The sequence below is a fragment of the Sander lucioperca genome, chromosome 7 (genome assembly GCF_008315115.2).
Source record: "Sander lucioperca isolate FBNREF2018 chromosome 7, SLUC_FBN_1.2, whole genome shotgun sequence".
Classification (NCBI taxonomy): domain Eukaryota; kingdom Metazoa; phylum Chordata; class Actinopteri; order Perciformes; family Percidae; genus Sander; species Sander lucioperca.
The window spans coordinates 34444146-34471146 of NC_050179.1; the positions used below are offsets into that span (position 1 = coordinate 34444146).

Consider the following 27001-nt stretch of genomic DNA (forward strand, 5'->3'; position numbering starts at 1 on the left):
AAATTAATACGAAATAAAATACAAGAATAAAATTAACAGTTCAATTTAAAAATTAAGAATAGGCAACATCAAAAAGAAAGGTCTTTAGCCTTAATTTAAAGGGGCTGAGAGTCGCGGCTGACCTGCAGCTTTCTGGAAGTTTGTTCCAAATATATGGAGCGTAAAAACTAAACGCTGCTTAAGGGGAAATTAAGGGAAACTTAAAGCTGAAGTTAGCTTTCACAGTTTTTTTCCAGGTCCAGATCCAAAACCCCTACACCTAGACTTGTCAAATCTGGACCAAATTATCCTAGAGAGGCTAAAGATTCTTAAAAAACAGTTTCAGATTTGTGAAAGTGCAATAAAGGGGGATTTAAGTTTTTATTTCATATGTAGACCACATCAGACACATTAGAATAAGTGAATTCTTCCTTTATTGCATTTTCACAAATAGATATATAAATAAATAAAGCTTTCACTAATCTGAAACTGTGTTTTTTAAGAATCTTTAGCCTCTCTTGCAGCGACGACGTTCATCGTCCATCGCGATGTTTTACTGTAAACATCGTCAACTGCCAATTTAAGGGATATCGCCCAACCCTAACACCGGCAACACATTATCACTCCCAACTCATCAAATACTGATGCTTGGTCAGGACCTGCAGGCGTCATTTTTCAATGTGCAGGGTAAAACCACTTAGTTAGGGCTAGGAAAAGATCATTCTTCCACCACTGCTCTAGTTAAGTCAGGCCCTTTCAATTTATTTTGGTTCAGTTTACTTACCATTAACGAAGGCTCACCTAAACTTGAATTATTTTCCATTCAGCTCTGATTTAATGCATTTTCATTCTCTCCAGCTGGTCATGGATAACATAGACCCCATCCTGTTCGTCGCCTCAATAATCTACGACCTGGTTGAGAAAGTGCAGGCCAATAAGAAGCAGTGCCACCGTGTTCGTGAACGGGTCAAAGCCCTGCAGCATGTGGTGGAGTCCATCAAAACGCAGAAAAAGGGACAATCCTCTGCCGAGGTAGAAAGAACCCTCCGGGAACTCTCCACTACTCTGGCCTCAGCAAAGGATCTCATCGAGAAATTCACTAAGTCCAACTGGATGAAGCGCGTCCTGAAGTCCGGTAACCACCAAGACGAGTTCCAGAGTTTGAACGATCGCCTCAATGATGCCTTCCAGGTCCTTTCTTTAAATCTGGCCGTGGAGCAGAAGGAAATACTGTTAAAGGTGTTTGACCAGACGTCCAGAGACAAAGAAGACGAGATGGACAGGAAGCAGGACAACACCGAGCTGGAGAAATGTGAGAGAAACTGATGTTGACTCTGACTTTGTAGAATGTGTTACGTAAAGATAGGAACCCCATGAGCTTAAGTTTGATCTTGTTTTAATCTTTAAACGTTTTATGTCTAGATTAGAAATTTAAAAACGTGGTATGGCTTAAAAGCACACCGGGCCGATAATCGGCCGTCGGACAGCCTGGCGAGGTCAGTGACTCGAGTCTGTTCGGTGTGTTCCGTGCCGTCGTCTGTTAGAGGAGCTATCAGCCTTCATTTTCGCCGACCTGACATGCACAGTCGGAGACAGGGCAGTCAGGACTCACCCGGAAATGGCAAGCGGGATGAGCGTGACTAGAGCCTCTCAAAATCTGACAAAAATCTTTTAAACTGACCTTTGTTGATCTGAAATGAAGACAGATTCAGCAACTGCACGGCCTATTTCTCACTTAAAATGTTTTCAGAAACACGTTTCGGTGAACTATTTTAGTACAATATGAGATCGTATTCTGAATGAGTTGCCAGTAATGGCCGTTCGAAAAATCCAAAATCCGGAAGCAGCAGCCAGATCCATGTGACGCGTTCGTCCAATCAGTTGCCGGTTTTCATTTTTTGGGCGACAATACAGATTAGCGCCGCCTGCTGTTATGGAGACGCATTACGTCTCGTTGCTTTGGTGTGTACTGAGGAACTTTTTTGACCAACTTGGGGAGACTGATCAGTCCAACTGGCTTTTCTGCCAAGGGTCGGCCGTCTGGTTGGTGTGTAACGGCCTTAAGTCCCTTATTCACTGCAGGACCTTTTTCTAGAACTCTTGTACCTTTTTAAACACTCGTTTATGACTTGCAAGCGTTCAGGGGAGCAGTCAGATGTAAACATTTGGGGCTTAGTCTAAACCTAAGTGAGGGTCCGGGGGCATGCTCCATTTACAGCAGCTTTATGTACTATTTTTTAAGGCGTTTGATAATAAAATGCTTAGAAATCTGCACAAAATTAATGGTAATTGCAGAGGAAAAGAATCATCCTGTAGAACCTACATCTTATTTTGGATTTAACTGTTCTCCAACTGTCTTCATCATTCTGAAACCAGAACACAACAAATGTTGAACATGACTATTTTTTACTTCTGTCACCTAAAAAGGTGCCACATGTGTCTGATGTGTCTGTTTTTACGTTACAAAACATAGGTAGGGTAGGGATTCGGTGTAAACAGCATCACTAAAGTTGAACTCTATCTTTAGTAGTGTTCACACAATGAATGGCAATATTTCCCCAGTAACAGAACTTTTCCTCCATTGATTTGCCGGTCCAGTCAGAGAGAATGAGGGGAAATTACACAAAGTTGAAGTTATTTTAAAAAGTTAAAAGTTTCAGGGCCTTTGAGAAACCAGTTGGGGCTGGAGCCCCAGAAGTCAACCCCCTGCTCCGCCCCTGGTTCACATCATTAGACAACTCAAGACAGTAGAGCACAGTCGGCTGTGTGAGGGTTGATTCTGCAATGATAACGTAGCACTGTATCCGTTACATTGTGATCGACCTTGGCTTACGTGAGGTGTGCGTGTTTGTTAGGTTTTTAGTCACTGTCGTATTACAAAGAGCCAAGTCAGATATATTCAGATCAAAACTAAAGCAATCATAAGCAAGCGAGCAATAAACTGGCATCCCCGTGTAGAATATTTCTGTTTTATCTGTACTTGTTTGTTCCTCAGTGCTCAGGGAGCATCACAAGGAGATGCTTGAGGAACTAGAAGCCTTGAAGAAAAAAGTTGAATCCATCGGAGTCAACGTGGAAAAGGTCGTGGAGATCTGTGAGTACAACAAAACACTTCAGTATAGATTGTAATCTCCTGTCACAAAGCTTGAATGTGTCCAGTCAGATGTCTAAGATGACTACTCTATACTGTATATCTGTTTTCTGCCGCCTTTGTCGCCTTGTAGTCACGTGTTAACTTTCACTAACCGTTTTACCTCGTCGTTTGACCAAACAAAGAAGAAGAAATCTCTCGTTTATTTTTCACCATTGCTGCTCTTCCTCTGTAGTTTCTTCTGCAACTTAAAGCAACTACCACCACCCGGGGCAGAGTATACAGTCTGCTTCGTCTTTACGCCGGCACGCACGTGCCCAGTGTATGTGAAAGGTCTTGTGATGCATTGTCAGATGTGTCAATATGGACGGAGATTAGTTCTGCTACTGGAGCTAAAACTCCTGTGTGCACGGAGATCGTCTTTTGGCTCAAACGTAGTAGTGTAGATGTAGCCTTTGTCTCAGAAACAATGTTTGACTCTCACATTATCTGAGACAGAACAAGATGAGGAGATAACATGAAACTTTAATGTAGGGATCGAAAACACTCCACTTCCAGTCTGCACTCAGCAGTAACTGAGTGCAGCTGAAGGATTCAGCTTCTTATTTCAGTTCTGCGTTAGACGAGTGGCTGAGACTGACAGTAAATGTGCATTATGCAAATACTGTCTCAGGACATTTAAAATAAAAACACTTCGAGCGTAATCTGCACAGGGTTAGACCTTTCATAATGTAAGCATTCTTTCTTTCTGAGCATGCTCGGATATTTCAATCTAACCTTTTTAATTAGTAAGATGTAGTTTTTCATACTTTGTGTCTTTATAATCATCTTCTGTTGTTTTTGGAATTGTAAATTATTTAATATAAAACCCAATAAAGCTTTTATTGATTGAGACTGTTTCTTTGGACGCTTCGACGTATTCTCATGAACGCTTTCGTATGATATCGTACTGTAACGTCCCTCAATAAGCAGCCGGTGAGACGTTATAGCCAGTTTACTGTCGGTTTATTACTGACTTGAATACAGGTTACTGTGGGCCGTAACCAACGCCAAACAAAGAAACACCTCAGTGAAATACACGTTACCTCACATTACTCGCACGCCCCGCTAGCTTCTCTCCCCACCCCCCTTCACTTCCTCTATGTCAGTGGTTCCCAACCTTTTTTCCTTGGCGCCCCCCCTACTTATGTCTAAGAAAAGCTGAGCCCCCCCTCCGAAACCGAAGTTGAGGTAACTCTCGAGATAGAGCCTTACTTTCTTTTTTGATACAGAGGAGTTATCAGCACTTTTACGTTTCTCCGCCATGTTTCATTCATAAAATAGTGATGCCGTGGCGGGATGATAGCAGCTAGCAGCTAGCAGCTAGCAGCTAGCAGCTGACCTGATGACAGCAGGGTTCCAGGTTAAGAGGTCCCGGAGGTTTGGCCTACTAAGTATCCTGCCTACAATTTAATGCAAGAACAAAAATATATAGTTTTTATACAGACTTTTGTATACATTATATATTCTAGTGTATTATCATAATTTGTTTAACATGTGCAAATATTTCTTTTTTTACCTCAACCTCAAACCAGATAAAGACTTGCGCCCCCCCTGTGATCTCTGCCGCCCCCCTTAGGGGTCCCCGGACCCCAGGTTGGGAACCACTGCTCTAGGACATAACAACAGCCACCCCCCCTTAGCTCTCAGCCAACTACAGGTGTACAATCTCCCGCGGCTCACTCTCATAGGAAGATGACATGTAGACAGGGTTCACAGCATCTAACTCACGTTTACTTCACTGACAGGCGGAAATCTCAGTGTTTAACTCAACATCTGTAATCTTGCCCCAACTACTGTATATAAACCGTGATACTCTTAACATTTTAACATTAACATGAAGACATTAACCTGGAGAATTAACACAGTCCGTTACACGACGAAAACTTATGCACAACAATTCCTATGATAGCCAACAAAATTACAGTGACCGCCGGCTGGTAACGTTATGACTGGTCACAATGACAAATTAGGTGTTTATGTTCCAATTTAGCTGAGAAAAGGTGACTGTGAGCCGGGTACAGGGCACTGCGAGGATACAGTCGTTTAAGCGCCCGTTACAGTTGAGTTTAGCCACCAATAACCACTAGTTAAGATTGTGGTTTGCTCAGGTTGTCAATTGCTCAGTTGTTAGAGCAGGCGCACATGTATAGAGGTTTATTCCTCGACGCAGAAGGTCCAGGGTTCGAGTTTGACCTGTGGCGCTTTCCTGCATGTCTTGCCCCTCTCTCTCTCCTTTCATATATGAGCTGACCTATCCATTAAAGGCGGAAATGCCCAAAGAAAAAACAACAACACTGGCCCTCTTCAGTAAAACTCCCGAGACACAAACACCCGTTTCCTGGTTTTGAAAGTCTTGTGTTTTCGTCTTAACTTCTTCCGGGACACGAACTCCCTCCTCGGCTTGAAAGCCCTGAGTTTTAGGACTCACCCATCCACCCCGGCCTCCTCAGTTACTTTCCTTAGCTATATGTACAAATGTTGAGAACAGCCTGTTCCGCTGCAACCACGTGGCCAAAGAAAGAAATATTAAAAAGACGCTGACATGTCACATGGCTGTTATTGGAAAGCACTGGATATAATCACACCTAAAATAACTTGTGACCATGTGTTTTCACAGTGAAAAAGCCAAGCATTACTGAGGAAGCCATCCGAATGATCAAACCAGACGAGCTGACCTACACTGATTTTCCCAAAGTGGCCTTCATAAAAACAGAAACATCAGAGGTGTACAAAGGAACGTACCGCAACTTCCCGGTGGCCATCAAGAGATACATTGAGACTCTGAACACCAGCATAAGGTCTGTATCACATTTCAGACAATACTGAATTAAAATACAAAAACAATAGTCACTTTTTTTTTTTTTATTGGAAAAATACAATACAATACTTCCAGTCCATTCCATTTTTTTTTTTTTAACATATATGCATATGTACACGGACACATATACACACATAAAAACGAAAATAAAAAAACAAACAGAAAAAAACACTGATAAGAATGTAGGAGAAAATAATTAAATTAAATCACAGAGTACCGTGTAATAAATAATGAACAACCCCCCACCCACGCCCCCACTCAGCTAACCACGCCCAACACACATATTACTGGTTATTTATGCAAAAGGTAACAAAAGGTACAACAATAACAGGCACACATTCAATTGGGTAGTACCTCTAAATTAGTGAAATAGGAAATAAAGGGTTGCCATTTATGAAAAAATTTGACTGTACATCCTTTCAACGTGTATTTAATTTTCTCAAGTTTAAAGAAATACATGACGTCTTTGAGCCACTGGGAGATAGAAGGATATTTAGCAGACTTCCAATATAACAATAAGGAGCGTCTTGCTAGTAAGGATGTGAAAGCTATAATGTCCTTTTGTGTAGGGTTAAGTGCAAGTGAGGGGTCAGGAATCCCAAATATAGAAATCAGAGGGCAAGGTTGGAGATTTACCCCAAGAACCGAGGACATGATAGTAAAATAACCCACCCAGAAACCTTTCAAATCTGGACAAAGAAAAAACGTGGTGACAAGGAGAGCCACGGCATTTATCACATTTGGCTTCCACTTCCGGATACATTTCAGATAGTCTAAACTTAGAGAAATGTACCCTGTATAAGACCTTAAATTGAATAAGTCCAAGACGAGCACAAGGGGTGGTAGATTGTATCCTCTCTATGGCCTGTTCCCAGGACTCCTCGTGTATTTGCATTCCCAGTTCCCTTTCCCACGTACACTTAAGTTCTGCATTTGAGTGGTCGCTAAAAGCTAAGATAATGTCATACAGCTTTGACATGATACCTCTGTGATGAGGGACAAATGAAAGCAAGGTTTCCCACCGCTGCTCTGGAGGTAAAGAGGGGAAATTAGGGAAACACTTAGCCACAAAATTGCGAGTTTGAAAATAGTGAAACAGATGAGTAACAGGGAGTTCATAACGAAATGACAAATTGGCAAAACTATCAAAGACACCATCTACGTATAAATCTCTGAATTGTGTAATACCCTTGTCATACCACGGTTAAAATGTCGAGTCCGAAAGTGATGGAGGAAATAAATGGTTGTTATTCATAGGACCCAAGGAAGATGCAGCTACAAGTTTAAAGTGTCGTCTAACTTGATACCAGATTTTGAGTGTGTTAAGAATAGGGTTGGGTATCGTTTGGTTTTTTTCTGATACCGGTGCTAAAGCGGTACTTTTAAAACGGTGCCGGTGCCTAACGGTGCCTGAACCGATACTTTTTAAGAAAGTTGAAAAAAAAGAAGGGTACTAAACAACAGTCGGCGACATTTAAGAACAACTTGTTTATTACTACGGCCATATGGTCAAAATTAAATGATTTAATAGTAATGTAATAACTATAACTTATAATAAAAATAACTTATTTCACCAGTAAATTGCTGTTGAATGACAAAAACAACCACCAGATGGGAAAAGGGTATTTTACAATAACTTTGAATGCACCGTGAGGCTGTAGGTTACCAGTTTCAGTGAACGCAGCTCTGCACCTGTGTTTTTCCGACGTCGGCATCTGCTGCGCTGCAGAGCAGACTGTTGCGTCCCGGTGTTGAAGTACAGCCCCACTTTACACTGTTTAACATTAGCTGTTAGCATTTTAACCCTGTTTAATCCAGCTGCTAGCTAAAGGTAGGCTAACGTTACCTGCTGTTGAGTGTAGTGTAAAGTCAGGCACCGAAATAAGGCACCGAAATTTTCGTTCTTATTCAGTCTCGTTACTACCGTTTAGGTCGGAACCGGTGCCCTATTGGCACCGCGTTTCGGTACCCAACCCTAGTTAAGAACTACTTGATTATCAGTATATAGAGAAGGTTTTGTATGTAAAGAGGAATAAAGTAGAGCAGATATAGAAGATCCCCTACAGGATGATAGTTCCAATTTACACCAAGAGGATCCAGGGGATTTTAACCAGTAGCATAGTTTATGGATGTGAGCCGCCCAATGTTAAGTAAAAAAATTAGGTAATGCATGTCCTTCACTAAGTCTGCATCTCTGCAGTAAAGTTTTACGAATCCTAGGTGATTTCCCACCCCAAAGAAATAACAAATTATCTTATCAAGTGAGGCAAAAAAATGTTTTGGCAAAAAAAGAGGAATTGACTGGAATAAAAATAGAAATTTTGGTAAAATATTCATTTTAACAACATTGATCTTGCTGATTAATGAAAGGGGGAGGTTACCCCATCGTTGAATATTGGATGTAATCTTTCAGATAAGGGGAGTGAAGTTAACAGATGCAAGGCTAGATAAAGAACGAGTCACGTTAATACCTAGGTATTAAACCCTGATAGACTAAATTGAAAAGGCAAATCTGACTGTTGCATATGACATGCTGCAGTATTAATGGGAAAACACTCACTTTTCCCCAAATGTAATGTATAACCTGAAAAGGAGCTGAAATTCTCCAGAATACTTAAAACAGCAGGGATAGAAAGTATAGGATCAGTTATATACAATAAGAAATCATCCGCATACAGCGATACTTTATGTTCAATTCCATTACGGGTGATTCCTTTGAATAAAAGGCAAGGCATGGCAGCTTTATTTGTATAGCACATTTCAGCAACAGGGCAATTCAAAGTGCTTTACATGAAAACAGATTAAAAAAATTAAAAACAGATAAAATACGAGAATAAAAGTTACAGTGCAGTATAAGAAATTAAACATTGAAGAGCAGTTAAAACAGTTAAATATATAAAAGCAGATAAAATAGGAATTTCTCTTTATATGCTTTTATAGATTGTCATACAGTTTCAACAATGCAACTTCAGTATAAGAAATGAACAGTTATTTAAAGAAAGGCAACATCAAATAGAAAGGTCTTCAGCCTTGATTTAAAAGAACTGAGAGTTGCAGCAGACCTGCAGTTTTCTGGGAGTTTGTTCCAGATATGTGGAGCAGAGAAACTAAACGCTGCTTCCCCCTGTTTAGTTCTGACTCTGGGGACAACAAGCAGACCTGTCCCAGACCACCTGAGAGGTCTGGGTGGTTCATAGTGTAGTAGACCTGTCCCAGACCACCTGAGAGGTCTGGGTGGTTCATAGTGTAGTAGCAGATCAGAAATGTATTTTGGCCCTAAACCGTTTAGTGATTTATAAACCAGCAAAAGTATTTTGAAATCAATTCTTTGATGCACTGGAAGCCAATGTAGAGACTTCAGATCTGGAGTGATGTGATCCACTTTCTTGGTCTTAGTGAGGACTCGAGCAGCAGCGTTCTGAATCAGCTGCAGCTGTCTGATTGATTTTTTAGGGAGACCTGTAAAGACACCGTTACAGTAGTCAAGTCTACTGAAGATAAAAGCATGGACAAGTTTTTCCAAATCCTGCTGAGACATAAGTCCTTTAACCCTTGATATATTTTTAAGGTGGTGATAGGCTGACTTTGTAATTGTCTTAATGTGGCTGTTAAAATTCAGGTCTGAGTCCATGACTACACCAAGATTTCTGGCTTTGTCTGTTGTTTTTAACATTATCATTTGAAGCTGTCTGCTGACTTTTAATCGTTCCTCTTTTGCTCCAAAAACAACCACCTCAGTTTCTTCATCATTTAATTTAAGAAAGTTCTGGCACATCCAGTCGTTAATTTGTTCAATGCACTTAGTCAGTTGTTGTATTGGACTATAGTCCCCTGGCGATAAGGTTTTAGAAATTTGTGTGTCATCCGCATAACTATGGTAACTTATTTTGTTGTTTTCCATGATCTGAGCCAGTGGAAGCATGTAGATGTTAAACAGGAGAGGCCCCAGAACGGAGCCTTGGGGAACTCCGCACGTCATATTTGTATGCTCAGATGTATAATTCCCTATAGACACAAAGTAGTCCCTATTCTTTAAATAAGACTCAAACCGCTTTAGTACTGCGCCAGAAATGCCAACCCAGTTTTCCAATCGGTCTAGTAATATGTCATGGTCGACCGTATCAAATGCAGCACTGAGATCAAGTAATACCAAGACTGAAATTTTGCCACTATCTGTGTTTAAGTGGATGTCATTAAAGACTTTAACAAGAGCTGTCTCAGTGCTGTGGTGTAGTCGAAAACCCAACTGGAAGGCATCAAAACTGTTGTTTAGTGACAAGAAAAGGTTGAGTTGTTGAGAAACCGTTTTTTCAATGATTTTACTTAAAAATGGAAGGTTTGATATCGGCCTATAGTTGGTCATTAGTGACGTGTCTAGATTGTTCTTTTTTAAGAGTGGCTTAATGACTGCAGTTTTCAGGGCCTGTGGGAAGATACCTGAGAGAAGAGACGTGTTTACAATCTGTAGAAGATCTGTAGCCAAACAATTTGCAACATTTTTGAAAAGGCCCGTTGGTAGAATATCAAGGCAGCAGGAGGAGGTTTTCAGATGTTGTATAATGTCCTCCAGGTTTTTACGGTTAATCATATGAAATTGGGTCATATTGGAATCTGTTTTGCCTGGACACTGTGACAACACATACCCTGTACTCGATATGGAAGCACTGATTGTTTGTCTAATTTTCTGAATTTTGTCTTTGAAGAAGGTGGCAAAATCATTGCAGGCCTTGGTGGATAAAAGTTCAGATGCTACTGGTACTGGAGGGTTTGTTAACCTATCGACAGTAGCAAACAAAGCACGTGAGTTATTATTGTTTTTGGCAATAATGTCCGAGAAGAAGGATCGCCTTGCATTCCTTAGTTCCAAATTATAAATGCGAAGTCTCTCTTTATAGGTGGGGAAGGATAGAACTTTTTTGTTAATTAAAATGGCGACTCCTCTAGCTTTTTAATTAAAGTTTGAGTGGAAGACTTGACCTACCCAAGGGCAATGTAACCTACGGTGATCTTTAACACGAAGGATACTAAATCAGAGTTTAAATGTTTCAAGTGCGCAAAAATCTTAGATCTCTTAACAGGATTACCCATACCTCTGATATTCCAACTGATAAATCTGAGAGGTGTGCCTGACCCAGCAATGCTGGGATCTATATTGCCATTAACCATTAACATAAAATGAAAGTGAAAATGGTCATAAAGAGCCAAGGTGGGACACCCTCCCCCCAACATACCCCTAAACACAAATACACCCAAAGTCCCCATGTAACCACAGAACAAAGGAGACAGCAGTGTTTCCCACAATAACCAAAAGTTGTCCACAATAGCGTTGAACAACCCGGAGACCATGCAGAACAAACAAAAGTAAGAGAGAAAAAACCTCCGGCCGATCTCAACACTATTTAACAGTATGCGCATGAATACAGTAAAGCACGTGAAAATACAGATTGACAAAAAACAGTAGGCCATCAGTCCTGTACAAATAGATGCAGAGAGCATAAAATGAGGTAGTGCTGATCAGATCTGAAGTACAAAAATACAAAATATGGTATAGCCTTGTTGACAATATCCGGTAAGATTGAGGGAAAAAATTACCTGCTATAAACAAACAATAGTGATACTAACCTAGTTAGTGCAGCAAGCCAGAAAACCACCTAATACTGAACAGGTAGAGAATTAAGGCTGGTGAATCCACAAACTCTAAGGAATAATAGAACACAGATCTGAAAAGCTATTGGAGCTCACCCAGAAATCAAAGTTTTGATATAGTCGCTGGCTTCCTCCGAAGAAACAAAGTCCTTCTCAACGCCGTTGTATGTGATGCGAAGTCGCGCTGGATGAATCAGACCATATCGAGCACCGTCAACACCACGAAGTTGGCGTCTGACCTCGTTGAATGCAGCCCGAGCCCGAACTATCTTAGCAGTGTGGTCAGGGAAGAATGAGACGGTCAAGTCTCTGACTTCAATCTGTTGGAGCTCTCTCGCGCGGCGCAAAATGTCAACACAGTCACTGTAATAATGAAATCTGCACACAATGGCTCGTGGACGATCACCGGACTTGGGTTGGGTTGGAGGGTCTGGTGGGACCGGTCCAAAAGCGGCTCCTTTACTAGATTGAACGCTTCCTTCAGTAAGGCGGCTACAGCAGCAGTGGTACAGGTGTCAGGACCCTCCGGTACTCCCACTATCCTAATGTTGTTACGCCGTGATCTGGACTCCAAGTCTTCACATTTATTTTCCAGCTTGGCTACATTAGCTGTGAGGCACTTGATAGTAGTTTTCATCTCGGCGATGTCATCGGAGCACTCAGTGAGTGCGTGCTCCATCTCACCGACCGTACCTTTTAGCTTGGACATGGTAGCATCGGTGGCAGCTTTATCATTCGCCAGCTGTGACTTCACCGCTTGAAGGTCGAGCTTGATAGTAGACAAAGCATCCCCGAGAGTATCCTGGAGTTCCTTTTTAAAAATATCAGCAATACCTTTCCTCACCGAGGCCAGCAACTCGAGCTTGAGGGCAGCGATGTCAAGGTTAGCGTGCGTCGAGGCGACCTATGCAGCAACAGATGGCTCACTCGAGAATCGCGGTTTGAGGACCAGGCCGCAGTTGTGTCTGAATAGTATTGCGAGTTTTTTTTTTTGCGAGAGTTCTTTCCAGCCATCTTACGCAGTCCAGAGTTCAATTTCCCAACAAAAAGTACTGCGGACTAAGACAATACTAAATATGTGACGAAAAAGTGCAGATGAATTACAATTTTAATCAAAATAGAGGGAATACAGGGAGTGAAGGGATCTGAAGGTGACAACATACAACGAATGTTTGCAAAGTTTTGTAACAGAAGAACACTAGACTGGATAAGCTTAGTAACCTGATGGTCAAAAGTATGTATGAGTATGTGACTTACTGTTGTCAACATAAACATTGTCTCCATATGTAGCGAGGTGGAGAAGATTTTCAAAAAGGAGGTTGAAACCATGAAGCGGTTTGAGTCGCCCAACATCCTGCGAATGTTTGGCATCAGTGTGGACAAGCAGGGTAAGTCAACTGTAGAAAGTAAAGGACAGTGCATCAGCATATTGGGCGCATTGCACCTTTTAAAATGACAGTAATGTGATGTGTTCTTGTGACTTCCTGTAGGACCCAACCCTCAGTGCCTCCTCATCATGGAGTACTGTGAGTTGGGAAATCTCCGTCAGGTTCTGGACGATGAAAAACTCACACTTTCCTGGACCACGAAAGCTCGTATGTGTCGGGATGCGGCGCGAGGACTCTACCGGTACAGTCCTCTACAGTCATTAATAATGTTTGGTTTATTTAAATAAGGGGAAATATAAAAACAAATTTATTTGTGCAGGTGACATTTAAAAAGTAAATCAATTTTGCAGGATTACCTAAAGCTTTGGTTATATTCCTGTGTGACATTTTGGCCGACACAGACGGCACGCAATCTACGAGCATGGGCAGAGGCGCTTATGCTAAACACGCTGTTCAAAGCAGGATTCTTCAAAACACCAGGGCATGCATGCCTGTGGTGCTGGAAGAAGCCAGGGCTGTAGTAGTCTGGACTTGAAGGCGCTTTTCTATCGTCTCCGACTTGTCTTGGACTCGTTGGTATTTGCACTCAGACTTGTCTTAGACTTGGCCATTGGTCTCGCCAAATATTCTAGTTAGTCTTGACCGAGTCCAGCAATACATGCTTTTTTTCTAAAGCAACTTCCTCCTTCAAAACAAAACCATTGATGAAGCGAGCTTGTTCAGAAATGTTCAGTATTGGGGCGCCTGGTTAGCTCAACTGGTAGAGTCCATATATAGAGGTTTACTCCTCGACTCAGCGGCCACGGGTCCGACGCCAACCTGCGGCCCTTTGCTGCATGTCATTCCCCTTCTCTCTCCCCTTTCATGTCTAAGCTGTCCTATTCAAATAAAGGCCTAAAAATGCCAAAAACATAATCTTAAAAAAAAGAAAAGAAAACCGGTATCGGTTTAAATTTAATCCATCTTGAACAGGCATTAACATTGGTCGCCTCGTAATTTTACTTTTATTTTTATTTTTATTTAACCTTTATTTAACCAGGTAGGCCGTTGAGAACAGGTTCTCATTTGCAACTGCGACCTGGCCAAGAAAAGCATAAGTGTGCAAGACAACATATAGTTTCACATTCAATACAATACAAGAATGCAGAATACAATATGCTACATAAAGTGCAGATTAAGTAGGCATTACAAAGCCGGTGCAAAGTGAGGTGTAAGTAAGATGAAGGATATGCGAAAGTGATCAGTTATAACGCAATATATATGAATAGACAGTCTATATAAATGCTGAAATGTAGTGAAGAGTCAATATACAGTTAGTGCAAATTGTGGTCTGGTTAGTGATGTAGAATCAGTAATAACACGATATGCATGAATAGGGCAGTGGTGGCCTAAAGGTTAAAGAAGTGAGCTTGGGACTGGGAGGTCGCTGGTTCAATCCCCAAAATCTGGGTGGAGAAAGTGAAAGAGCAGCGCTTGTCCTTCCCTCATTACCACCACTGAAGTGCCCTTGAGCAAAGCCCTTAACCCCAACCGCTCCAGCGGAGCTGCTCAGCAGATCAGACTGTGGTTGTACTGAGCAGCTTCCAGGTAAGAATGTGTAACTGTGTGAATGTGAATTTGTTTGCAATCGACTTACCTGGATAAATAAAGGTTAAACAATAAATAAATAAATAAAAATAGTCTATATAAATGCTGAGATGTAGTAAAGAGTCAATGTACAGTAGGTGCAAAGTGTGGTCTAGATGATGATGTAGATCAGTATACATGAATAGACAGAATATATAAATGCTGAGATGTAGTAAAGAGTCAATATACAGTTAGTGCATATTGTGGTGGACAAAAAGTGTGTGACAACAAAGGTTGGAGGAATGACAGTTGAGCATACCAGGGCAGATGAATAGTGCAAAAGGACGTAAACAGAATGATAGCAATGCAGGTAAATATGTTATGGGGCGTGACAGAGGTAATGGATTGCAGTAATGCAATAGGGGGGTGCGAGAGCATGAATGATGGAGAACAGTTAGCACGTACAGTGATCGGACAGGAGTTCAGATAGATGTACTCTGAAGGCAGTTAGTGAGATAAGGGTTTTGAGTTTCAGGGTTTTTTGAAGTGCATTCCAATCATTTGCAGCTGAGAACTGGAAGGAGTGGCGGCCAAAGGAGGTGTGGGCTTTTGGGGTGACCAAGGAGATTTAACTGCTAGAGCGCAGGTGGGTAAAGCTATGGTGACCAGTGAGCGTATGTACAGCGGGGCTTTACCTAGCAAGGATTTGTAAATGAGTTGGTACCAGTGAGTTAAGCAACGAGGGCCAGCCAACTAATGCATAGAGGTTTCAGTGGTGGGTGTTATAGGGGGCTCTGGTCACAAAACGTATGGCACTGTGGTAGACAACATCTAGTTTTTTCAGGAGAGAGTTTGAGGCAGTTCTGTAATTGACATCACTAAAATCGAGAATTGGTAAAATTGTCATTTTCAACAAGGCGAGTTTGGCAGTGTGAGTGAAAGAGGCCTTGTTGCGGAATAGGAAACCGATCCTAGACTTAACTTTAGACTGAAGGTGGTTTATGTGTTGCTGGAAGGAGAGGGAACTGTCTAACCAGACACCTAAGTATTTGTACACCGCCACGTTTTCTAATTCCAACCCATCGAGCGTGGTAATGCTAATCGGGTGGGCAGGGGTGGGCAGCGATCAACTGAAAAGCATGAATTTGGTTTTGCCAGAGTTTAGCAGTAGTTGGGGGTTTCAGAAGCAGTACTGAATGGCATTGAAGCTCTCCTGGAGGTTTGATAGCACAGTATCCAAAGAGGGGCCGGATGTGTACAGGATTGTGTCGTCTGCGTATAGGTGGATTTGAGAATTCCCAGCAGCAAGAGCCACATCATTGATGTATAGGGAGAAAAGAGTTGGCCCGAGAATCGAACCTTGTGGCACCCCCATAGAGACATCCATAGGTTCAGACAACAGGCCCTCAGATTTAAAAAATATAGTTATTGAACCACGCGAGGCAGTAATGAGGGAACCCAAGGTTGTTGAGTCTGTTGCTAAGAATATAGGGCTGCAACTAACGATTATTTTCATAATCGATCAATCTGTTGATTTTTTTCTGGATGGATTGGTTGTTTGGTCTCTAAAATGTCAGAAAATGGTGAAAAATGTGGATCAGTGTTTCCCAAAAGCCCAAGATGACGTCCTCAAATGTCTTGTTTTGTCCACAACTCAAAGATATTCAGTTTACTGTCACAGAGGAGAGAAGAAACTAGAACAATATTCACATTTAAGAGGCTGGGATCAGAGAATTTTGACTTTTGTCTTAAAAAATTACTCAAACCGACTCATCGATTATCAAAATAGTTGGCGATTAATCGTAGTCAAGTCCAGCTTTGTCGAGTCCAAGACAAGTCCAAGACCAGGACTAGTCGAGACCGATTCAACACCGAGTCCAAATGAGAGAGTCAATATTGAGACAGAAAAAAATAATCCTCTTCAAGACAACTTACTTACCTCTTCATAATTTATGTGATGCGAGAGACAGTATATGTTCTGTTTTAAGATGATCATTTTGCTTTGTAATTTGTAATAATCAAAAAGCAAGTGCAGAGTAACACACTTTAGGATCAAATTAGGCCATATTATTTACTTAAAAATACAAAAGCAAAATGTTCCCATTCTTGAACTTATTATTTGTTAGGGCTGTTGGAATGAATTCCAAAAGTTGAATATAATTCGAATAGTAAAAAAATCAATACTATTTGAATGCTGAAATTACTATTCGAACGTGATTATTTTTTTTTTTTATAAATAGTAATGTAAATGTGTAAATTACGCCTATGCATAATTTGTAAACAAGTTAGTAAGTTGTCTAGAAGATCGATTATTTTTTCCTGTCTCGGTCTTGGCTGTCTCTCTTTTGGACTCAGTCTTGACTCAGTTTCAACTACTCCTGTAGTAGAAGTAGAAGTATAGTGTAGCATGAAATGGAAATACTCGAGTAAAGTACCTCAAAATTGAACTTAACACTTAAGTAAATGTATGCATGTGATTTATTGTTTATGATGGAAGGTTCTATCATAATGATGATGTCTATCGTCTCTTAGGCTGCACCACACTGAAGACCAATCTAAGGTTCATGGATCCATCAACAGCAGCAAGTTCCTGGTGTCTGAAGGCTACGTAGTCAAGGTACTGAGGCCAATGCATGCTGGGATTACTGACGGTCCACTGAGGGCAGGTTTTAATGCATTGGGAGGGGGGAATTAACAACGTTTTTCTTGTTGTTTTCAGCTGGGAGGCTTTGAGCTGGCAAAAACTGAGACATCGCTGAAAAGGACTACAAAGGCAAACGCGCACGGGTCTCTGGCCTACTTCTCTCCGCAGATGCTCCTCAACATCAACCACAAGTACAGCAAAGCGTGTGAGATTTACAGGTCAGATACCAACCAGCATTTTGTTACCAACAGCTTCCTTAAAGTTCAATTCCTATTTATTTATATATATATTAGTCTAGAACCACGACCTCCGGTGCCTCTGGAAATTCCGCCATATGTCCTTCTTTTCGGCCGGATATCCATCACCTTTCTCTTTTTGTGTTGGCGTTCTAACCTCCGGTGGATTTGTGAGGACTATGGTTAACTGCTCCTCAGATCTCTGCAGGGTAAATCCAGACAGCTAGCTAGACTATCTGTCCAATCTGAGTTTTCCGTTGCACAACTAAAACAAGCTTTGAACGTACACGTTCCACCAAAACAAGTTCCTTCCCGAGGCTAATTTGCAGCGGCACCGTGGCTCCGTCCAGCGCTTAGCGCCGCCCAAGATGATTGTGATTGGTTTGAAGAAATGCCAATAATCCAGAGCACGTTTTCCTCCCATCCCAGAATGCTGTGTGGACTAGCCAGACCCTCCTCCACAGCGCTGTGGAGGAAGGTCTGGCAAAACGAGACTAATATATATTTATATAAAATCATAACAGACGTTATCTCAGGAGACTTTACAGATAGAGTAAGTCTAGACCACACTCAGTAATTTACAGAGACCCAAGACTTCCCCCCCAATAGCAAGCATTTGGTGCGACAGCAGTGAGGACAAATTTCCTTTTAAAAGGTACAATATTTACAACATTTCTGCATTAAAATGTCTAAAAACGACCATACCTATGTTATATATTTTTTTGAGTTGTGTAGTTACACTATCCCAAATGTTTCCACCAAATGGCAAACCCAGAGAAATCTGTTATTTTATTTTCAGACACGGCACGTTTCATTTAGTCGCCCGTCAGTGGCGTCATAACCTTTCACCCTCTAGTTACTCGTAACTTTCATCAAAACACGGCACCCAGATGATATGTTCAGGAGTAATTGTAAATCATACAATGTCACAGTAAAAAATACTTGTAACCGTAATACTGCTTTTTCTGCCAAAAAGGAATCATTTTGTGATTAATTACATGCCACTTTGCAACACAGTAATACAACAGAAACCTTATTTATTGATACATATCAATATCGATCAAGCTTAACGTTACTACAATGTATGTGCTGGTTGACAAGTAGCTAACGTTAATGCTAATGCTTGGTGGATAACATTATAAGGTTACAACATCGTTCAACATGCTCATAAAGTTATTAGTAGTATGATTGTTTTGACCACGGATAAAAGCAGCGCCGCGCTAACCCACGAATAAGTTCACTAGTAACGTTAACGTTAGCTGTATAGATAGACAACTAATCTAATGCTAATTTAGCCAGCTAGCTAGCACACCCCGGTCTGTTTACCTCACTCCCCCCCGGCGCAAAGACACTTCATTCGGGATGAGTGCTGACAACTCCCCCGGGACATATATAGCTAGTTACTGTTAGGCCCTAGCCAGCCAACAGCCACCCAATATTACAGCAATCCTTATCTGGCCACCACTTAACTTCAGTGCCAGATGCTAATGATGCTAACGGCAGTTTAATGAAGCGTCGGGAAACAGGCCATATCAGAGCCAGGCATCCAGTCACAACAGCAGCCATCCACAACGTTAGCTGCATCTCCGTTAACGCTACCGGTGTTCGTACCAAAAATCTCCTCCCTGCCGAATTTCTCCCCCCTTCGCGATTAGCTGTCTTTACAGTTAGCTAAATTAACCCGACAAAAGGTGGGTTAAGCACCAAAACGAATAGTTAAGATTACAGAAACGTGAAGGGGGAGATTGTTCTGGGCAGCTTGGAGATGTTCTGCTGCTGCACTGCTGGCTAATGTAAGCTCGCTGGCTCACTAGCTAACTGGTCAGCTAGCTACCAATACAGATCAAATCAATAAAAACGTAATTATGTTGGGGACAATGCAGCTATTTTCTTAGAATGACATGAATAAATGTGAATAAAAATGTAAAAAAACGTGAATAAACTTGAATGGGTGCATTCGCCCGTGAACAGATGCATTCTAACCTAATCAGCGATTAGTTTAACAATAGTTTAACAATAAAAACTACAACTCCCATAATTCCACGCAACTTCCCAATGTCATCAAATGTCTGTGTTTACAATCCATTGTTTTGGTTGAGAGACCAAAAAAGTGGCAGAAAGTTACATATTGTACCTTTAACAATCAAAAACCTGAGACAGACAGAGTTATAGGAATACATGGCTCAATAGAGCTGAGACTCCCCGTCGGCCTGGCTACAATGCTGAAAAAAACCCTGGGTTTACCCTCTATTAATGAGTTATAGGCTGCTCTGGCATTTCAGAGGGCCTTCCTATACACTTGAAGACTGTCTTGCCAGTCTAAGCGAGATTTTCCACATGGTGAAACACCATTTATTTTCAAGTTTTCACAAGGTTTCTTTTAAATTACAGGTTTGGGAGTTATGCCAAGGAGCTAACTTCCTTTGTTTCATCATCTTCTGTTTTGAAAGGAGCAACAGAGTCGAGTGTCATCCGCAACGAGCCCGCAGCACTGTCTACAAAATGATCAGTTGGGAAAGGGACTAAAGTTAACACAGGAGTCCTCTGTGATATTGAGCTCCTCTAACTTGCAAATGTTGTCTTTCAGCTTTGGAATCGTCATGTGGGAAGTTGTGACCCGTAGCAAACCTTATGAAGGTGTGTACCTGCAGAACACAACCATCAACATCCAACCCTAAACTTTCTGTTTCGGTTTGATAGCGATTTATAACAAAAGGACCCCGTTGCTGTCCATAGTTGGGTCCATGAATGATTTTAATGCTGTACTTGTGTGATAGAATAGAAGTATGAATGGAGTATGTTTTGTGTTGATCTATCTATGTAACCACCCTTTGTGTTAAAGCCAATGACAAGAAATACAGTAGCACGCCAGAGTTGTATGTTAAAAGGGATCTGAATTCAAAATGTTTGGCTACTTAAGTAAAGGTATAGAAGTATTATCAGTATCAAGTTTTAAAAGTAAAAGAACTCATGCAGGCTGGATTCTTTTACAGTGTTATATACAGTATACAGAGACTATAGGGTCTCCAAAGTTATTTGTTAAGGGATAACTCAGAGCAACACAACTGATTTCACAAACGTGAAGAAGGTTAGCGTGCATCCTCTGGGAAACATAAATGTCTGAACAAAATAGCAATCCATCCAACAGGTGTTGAGATATTTCTACAGACATGCCAACACCAACCCATCCCTACAGCTCTGCTGATATTAAGCGTGGCTAAAAAAAATACAACTAAACTATAGAATCATTGGTTTCTTCTTTCATCCCCAGGTTGGTCAAATAAGGACTTCCTTGAGAAAGTGGGCAAACAGAAATACCGGCAGCCGCTCCCTGACGACTGTCCTAAACCGCTGGGAAATCTGATCAACGCCTGTCGGGCCCATGATCACTTCCAGAGACCATCTGCTGGAGGTAACTTACGATCCCTGCCATCACCATATACACTGTTACCTTTAGACCAGGGGCGGAGCCAGACATTTTAAACATTCAGGGCTCAGCCCAAATCTAGGGGGGGTGTGCGGGGGTTTGCTCCATTTACGTCTGCTATATGCACTATTTTTAAGTCGTTTTATAATGCCTAAAAATCTGTAGATCAGGGTTTTCAGAGACCTCTTAACTGAGAGAGACGGCTCAGAGACCCCATACTAAATATATTGTATAATAAGTTGCGTAATCTTTGTATTTTACGATGCTAAAATCAGAATCAGAAAAGCTTTATTGCCAAGTATGTTTTTTACACATACAAGGAATTTGTTTTGGTGTTGTAGGTGCATGTCACACATTCTCTAAAATAAGTTAAACAAACAGGTTAAACAGAACAAACAATATCAGTATATATATGCACACACACAGAATGTATTAAAAATAAGAGAGTAAGAATTAAGATAAAAAGAGCAGAACAGCAGATTAAGTACAGTGGCATGTGGAGCCAGAGGTGGGGTGTGGAGAGAGTCAGGGTGGTGTCCGGGCCTTGTTAACACTAGAAGTGCCGGAATTCCATAACTACTAGAACTGCCGTGAGCGGTCATTTTGACCGCCAGATTCCAAACTCTATAATCTCTCATGATAAATACCTAATTGCGATATCTTTAGAAAAACGTAATAACACCGACATTTTATGAGTTTAATTATACATTTGTAGTAATACGTGTTTCAATTATTCATATCATGGCATAGTAAACCGTAATTATTTCATACATTCATATCCTGAAAAATATGGTGTGGAAATTCATTCAACTTAACTCATAACAGCCAAATAACAATTATAAGTATCTTATTTGAACATTTAGCTATAACCTAACCTGGCACAGCCTCCGTTTTGGCCTCTGCTGCTGTGCGCAGCGCTGCTCGGACCGTGCGCCGCTGCGCTTTTTTCCTCCATAAACTCCGCTCTCAGCTCCTCTGCCAGTTGCTGCATGAACTTCCTCCGGACAATTTTACTGCTGGTGCACTCCTTGGAGAGGATGTGTGCAATGATTCCAGCCTGTTCGAGGATGTATAAAGTTATATGAACACGTAAACAGCCACCGGCCATCTACGTGTTCGGCGCCTTTCACAGAGCGAGTGCCCGGTGTTTGCCTTCTGATTCAGAACAGAGTGCCTCCTCGCTGTAGTAGCCTGCGTTACCGACTCTGGCTTTGCCTTCGGCCCATCGGTGATGCCCACACTTGTTACTTGAGACCGCTAGTCACGTTTCTCTGACAGAGACTATGGTAGTTACTAAGCAACCAAGATGCATCTTCAACCGCGCAAAAAATTAAAAACAATACCGTGAAAATCCGAGCGGTCAATATGACCGTGTATGGCCGAAATAGGTAAAAGTGACTGTATTTTCTTTGCCTTTTGTGTAATGTATATAAAAAAACATTTTAAATTAAAATACAGACTCTTTTAGGAAAAGTCAGGCAGCAGCAGGATTGTATTTTTTTTTTCAGCAAAGTTATTACACATATACATTTCAAAACGGTCAAAATGACCGTCATGGCCGTTCTAGTGTTAATAAGGCTAGTGGCGGAGGGGGGAAAAGCGTCCTTGTGTCGTGAGATTTTGGTCCTGATGCCAGCGGGGAGTGGCTGAAAGAGTTTGTGTCCGGGGTGGGAGGGGTCAGCCACAATCTTTCCAGCACGCTTCAGAGTCCTGGTGGCGTACAGGTCCTGGAGCGGCGGCAGATTGCAGCCAATCACCTTCTCAGCTGACCGAATGATACGCTGCAGTCTTCCCTAGTCCTTGGCAGTGGCAGCAGTGTACCCAGGGGCGGATTGGCCATCTGGCAACTCTGGCAAATGCCAGAGGGGCCGGACCATTTTTTTTAATGTGGGCCGGTCAGATTTTTTTTTTAATATACAAATAAATTGTCTTTACAGGCCGACAGCGCAGAGGACGGGTTTTTATCGTTTGCACGATTTCACTATGGTTATAATAATAATATTAATAATAATAAATATTAAGCATTTGGCCAGTCGGCAACGGCCGGGCTGGTCCCGAGATGGGCCGACCGACCCAATCAGAAGTTACTCAAATTGGGACATTCAGTCAAAATCAAGCACTTGCTCTGGGGGACCAGCTGCAGCAGCAAGAAGCCGCTGCTGACGGGCAGAGAGCTTCGCCGGAGCTCTGACTGCTGTCCGTCCACTGTGGTGGTCCATTACACTGTAGTCTCAACATCACTGATCATTTTTGATCAATAGAATATAGAAAACATTACACTTCATAACGTTTTGTATCCATAACATGATTGTGTTATTGTACAATTAGCAGTAAAAGCAATAGCCTCTGTAAGTCAATCCTACATTTTTCAACTTGGGAGCAAAACGTGCTCCTTGGGGAAACCATAAAGCCCTGTTCATGCTACTTAAACAACTGGACTTTGGGGTAAAGTGTTGTCGTATCCAGCCCATGTGAAAGCCCCCTAACTGGACTACTGAATATAATAATATTCCATTATATTTAGTATTTTAAATTGTTATCTGCCACCAGAATTTTGTGATTTCCTTGCCATAAATATAGACATTGTTACCATAAATTGGTGCCCAAAAATATATCAGAATGCAGGAATTGAAGTCTTTTACCTTCAAAATTTCCTGGGGGAGACCAGACCACGCCCTGCTTTATGTGTTCCCCAAAGGCCAATTCTGAGCACAAATGGCATCAACAGACAGACAGTATGTGTACATTTGTTATTAGGGGTGGGAATCTCTTGGCACCTCACGATTCGATTCCGATTCAGAGGCCAACGATTCGATTCTAAACCGATTATCGATGCATCTCGATGCAACCATTTTTTAATGTACATTTCCATGCGTGATTTAAAAAAATATACATATAAATCTGAGTTTGCTACTCAGAGTTTGCTGATCACTTCCTAGACAAAGCAGCTAGACAAAGCTTAGATTTTGACATATACAGTATTTGTACTGTATCTGTCTACTGAGGTTTTTGTTTGGTAGTCGTTCCCCGCTTAAACCTTAGAGAGAAGACACACCAGCCCGATAATCGGCCGTCGGACCGTCTGGCGAGGTCCGTGACTCTAATCTGTTCAGTGTGTCCCGTGCCGTCGGCCGTCTGAGGAGCCGTCGGCCTTCATTTGGGCCGACCTGACATGTTCAGTCGGAGACAGGACAGTCGGGACTCACCCGGAAATGGGGAGCGGATGAGCCTCTCAAAATCTGACGAAAATCTTTTAAACTGACCTTTGTTGATCTGAAATGAAGACAGACAGGGGCGGATCTACCAGGGTGGCATAGGGTGGCAAATGCCACCCTAAAAGAAAGCCGTGCCACCCCTGCTGCCACCCCAGTTGGCAGCAACGAATTAAAAGTTATGGCCAATTTGACAATTTACGAGTGCAAATCTCCAATGTCCGACTGCAGTCAGTCAAAAACAGTTTGCTTCCCCTCTCACACATCTGCCACTCATCACCTGTGTCTTACCTTTATGCCTTTCCTGTGATAATGCCCCTTACTTCTATCATACTTCTATCTCCTATTAAGTGAGATCACATTGTATGGTCACTTATTCCTAATAAGAACTGTTTCACATGAAACCTTAAATGCAGGACATTGATTGCATGAGATTAAGTTTGTCTGTCTGAGTTTGTAAATGGCAGCCTGTGCCCTTTTGTAGTGTGTACATACTATTTCTCATCAAACTGTGATAACTGTGATTAAATTCAGTATATATACGTCTGCCATATGTTGCCACCCCTCAAAAATTCCTGCCCCCCTCTCGCCACCCCATAAATATTTTTCTAGATCCGCCCCTGAAGACAGATTCAGCAACTGCACGGCCTATTTCTCGCTTAAAATGTTTTCAGAAACACGTTTCGGTGAACTATTTTAGTACAATATGAGATCGTATTCTGAACGAGCCGCCATGACAGTCTGGCTGTGAATTTCCGGAGAAAAAAGAACCACGTGACGCGTTCGTCCAATCAGCTGCCGGTCTTCATTTTCTGGGAAATAATCAGACTGTTAATGGAAACAATACAGAGCAGCGCCGCCTGCTGTTATGGAGACGTATTACGTTTCGCGCACGCGCAGAGCGTACGCTCAAGTCGGCGTCGCCTCAGTGTGTTCTGAGGCATTTTTTGGACCTCGGGGACCCGACTGATCAGTCCGACTGGCTTTACTGCCGACGGTCGGCCGTCTGGTTGGTGTGTCAGGGCCCTTACACGTGCTTGTGGAAGTCACCTTCTCTCCCAGTAATCTTCCATGTCAGAGGCTCAGTCATGTTTAAAGGTGGATAACTGGCTTCTTAGAACATGAAACATGAGGTGGTCAGATGTCATGTGATAAAGTAGATGAACAGCCTATATGTGTTTTGCCTAATTATTTTACGTATGTCTTATTAGATCATGTGTATATATACAAAAAAAATGTTTTTCCTTTTGGCCATTTTTGTGTTTTTTTCTGCCTAAACTCTAAGTTGTTGTCCATTATCCCATCCTCTTTCAGTCACTCTGTTTTCTGATTTGTACTTGTCTGGAGACAGTAACTTTTAAATAAAAATCAACACATAAAAAAAAAAAATAATTTAATAAAATAAATAATCGATTATTAATGGACTCAATGATGGCTGTGTAGAAGTGCACCATCATTGTCTTTGGCAGGTTGAATTTCTTCAGCTGCCGCAGGAAGTACATCCTCTGTTGTGCTTTCTTGACGAGGGAGCTGATGTTAAGCTCCCACTTGAGGTCCTGGGAGATGATAGTTCCCAGGAAGCGGAGAGACATAGGGTGATGGGGGCAGGTGGAGCTGAATTCTTCCTGAAGTCCACAACCATCTCCACTGTCTTTAGAGCGTCGAGCTCTAGGTTGTTTTGCTTGCACCACTTCACCAGGTGGTCAGCCTCCGACCTGTAGGTGGACTCGTCTCCATCAGAGATGAGTCCGATGAGGGAGGTGTTGTCGACAAAGAAAGTACACAGCCCTGAGGGGATCCGTTGCTGATGGTCTGTGAGTCGGAAATGTCTTTCCCCAGCTTCACATGCTGCTTCCTGTCAGACAGGAAGTCAGTGATCCACCTGCAGGTGGAGTCAGGCACACCAAGCTGGGAGAGTTTCTCCTGAAGCAGAGCCGGGATGATGGTATTAAAGGCAGAGCTGAAGTCCACAAACAGGATCCTGGCGTAGGTTCCTGCGGAGTCCAGGTGCCGGAGGATGTAGTGGAGGGCCAGGTTGACTGCATCATCTACAGACCTATTGGCTCTGTAGGCAAACTGCAGGGGGTCCAGGAGGGGGTCAGTGATGGCTTTGAGGTGTGAAAGCACAAGGCGCTCAAAGGACTTCATAACCACAGAGGTCAGGAAGACGGGTCTGAAGTCATTAAGTCCTGTGGTCCTTGGCTTCTTGGGGACAGGGATGATTGTTGAGGACTTGAAGCAGGCTGGCACGTGACATGTCTCCAGTGAGGTGTTAAAAATGTCTGTTAACACTGGAGACAGCTGATCAGCGCAGTGCTTCAAGCTGGATGGGGAGACAGCATCCGGTCCAGCAGCTTTCCTGGGATTCTGTCTCCTAAAGAGTCTGTTGACGTCTTCCTCATTGATGGAGAGAGTCGTCGCTGAGGTGGGTGGGGAGGAGGAGGGGGGGAACTTTAAGGTGGGGGAGGTGGAGGTGGAGGTGATGCACTGCAGCTGGAGCTGTTGGGAGGTGTCGCGGGGGATGGTATCAGGGAAGACCCTTTGTTGGGAGGTGACCCATTGTCTATCAAAGCGACAGTAGAACTCGTTAAGGTTGTTGGCTAGGCGTCGGTCGTTGGTGGAGTGGGAGGCTGTGGACTTGAAGCTGGTGATCTGTTTGAGCCCTCTCCAGAAAGAAGCAGAGTCGTTCGCTGAGAACTGGTTTTGGAGTTTCTCAGAGTACCGTTGTTTAGCCTCTTTCACCGCCTTGCTAAACTTGTACTTTGCTTCTTTAAGTCTGTCTTTGTCCCCACTCCTGAACGCCTCTGCCTTATCCAACCTTAGCCTTCTGAGTTTGGCTGAGAACCAGGGTTTGTCATTGTTGAAACTCACCCTAGTGCTTGATGGAACACCGCAGTCCTCACAGAAGCTGATGTATGACGTCACAGCCTCTGTGTACTCATCCAGACTGTT

The 27001-nt window shown here is 42.3% G+C and overlaps 1 protein-coding gene and 1 long non-coding RNA gene across 6 annotated transcripts in view; one reads left to right on the forward strand and one right to left on the reverse strand.

The window, feature by feature from the left end:
- The window catches only part of LOC116036332 (mixed lineage kinase domain-like protein), a 48845-nt gene that overhangs the window by 20139 nt on the left and 1705 nt on the right, over nt 1–27001 (forward strand). For 3 of the 5 annotated variants that reach the window (XM_036003656.1, XM_036003654.1, XM_031279855.1), the window contains 9 exons: nt 838–1291; nt 2975–3073; nt 5730–5910; nt 12867–12964; nt 13067–13205; nt 17063–17147; nt 17250–17392; nt 19998–20047; nt 20682–20822. In XM_036003656.1, coding sequence (XP_035859549.1) covers nt 844–1291; nt 2975–3073; nt 5730–5910; nt 12867–12964; nt 13067–13205; nt 17063–17147; nt 17250–17392; nt 19998–20047; nt 20682–20822 — 1384 coding nt within the window. In that variant the 5' untranslated portion in view covers nt 838–843. Of the gene's footprint in view, nt 1–837; nt 1292–2974; nt 3074–5729; nt 5915–12866; nt 12965–13066; nt 13206–17062; nt 17148–17249; nt 17393–19997; nt 20048–20681; nt 20823–27001 lie in introns of all 5 variants that reach the window. The other 2 variants (XM_036003655.1, XM_036003657.1) reach the window with 2 other exon arrangements.
- Nucleotides 15075–15641, reverse strand: LOC116036392. The gene is made up of 2 exons (XR_004101590.1): nt 15445–15641; nt 15075–15408 (listed from the first exon to the last, which is right to left on the reverse strand). It is a non-coding gene; the product is annotated as an uncharacterized LOC116036392 (long non-coding RNA).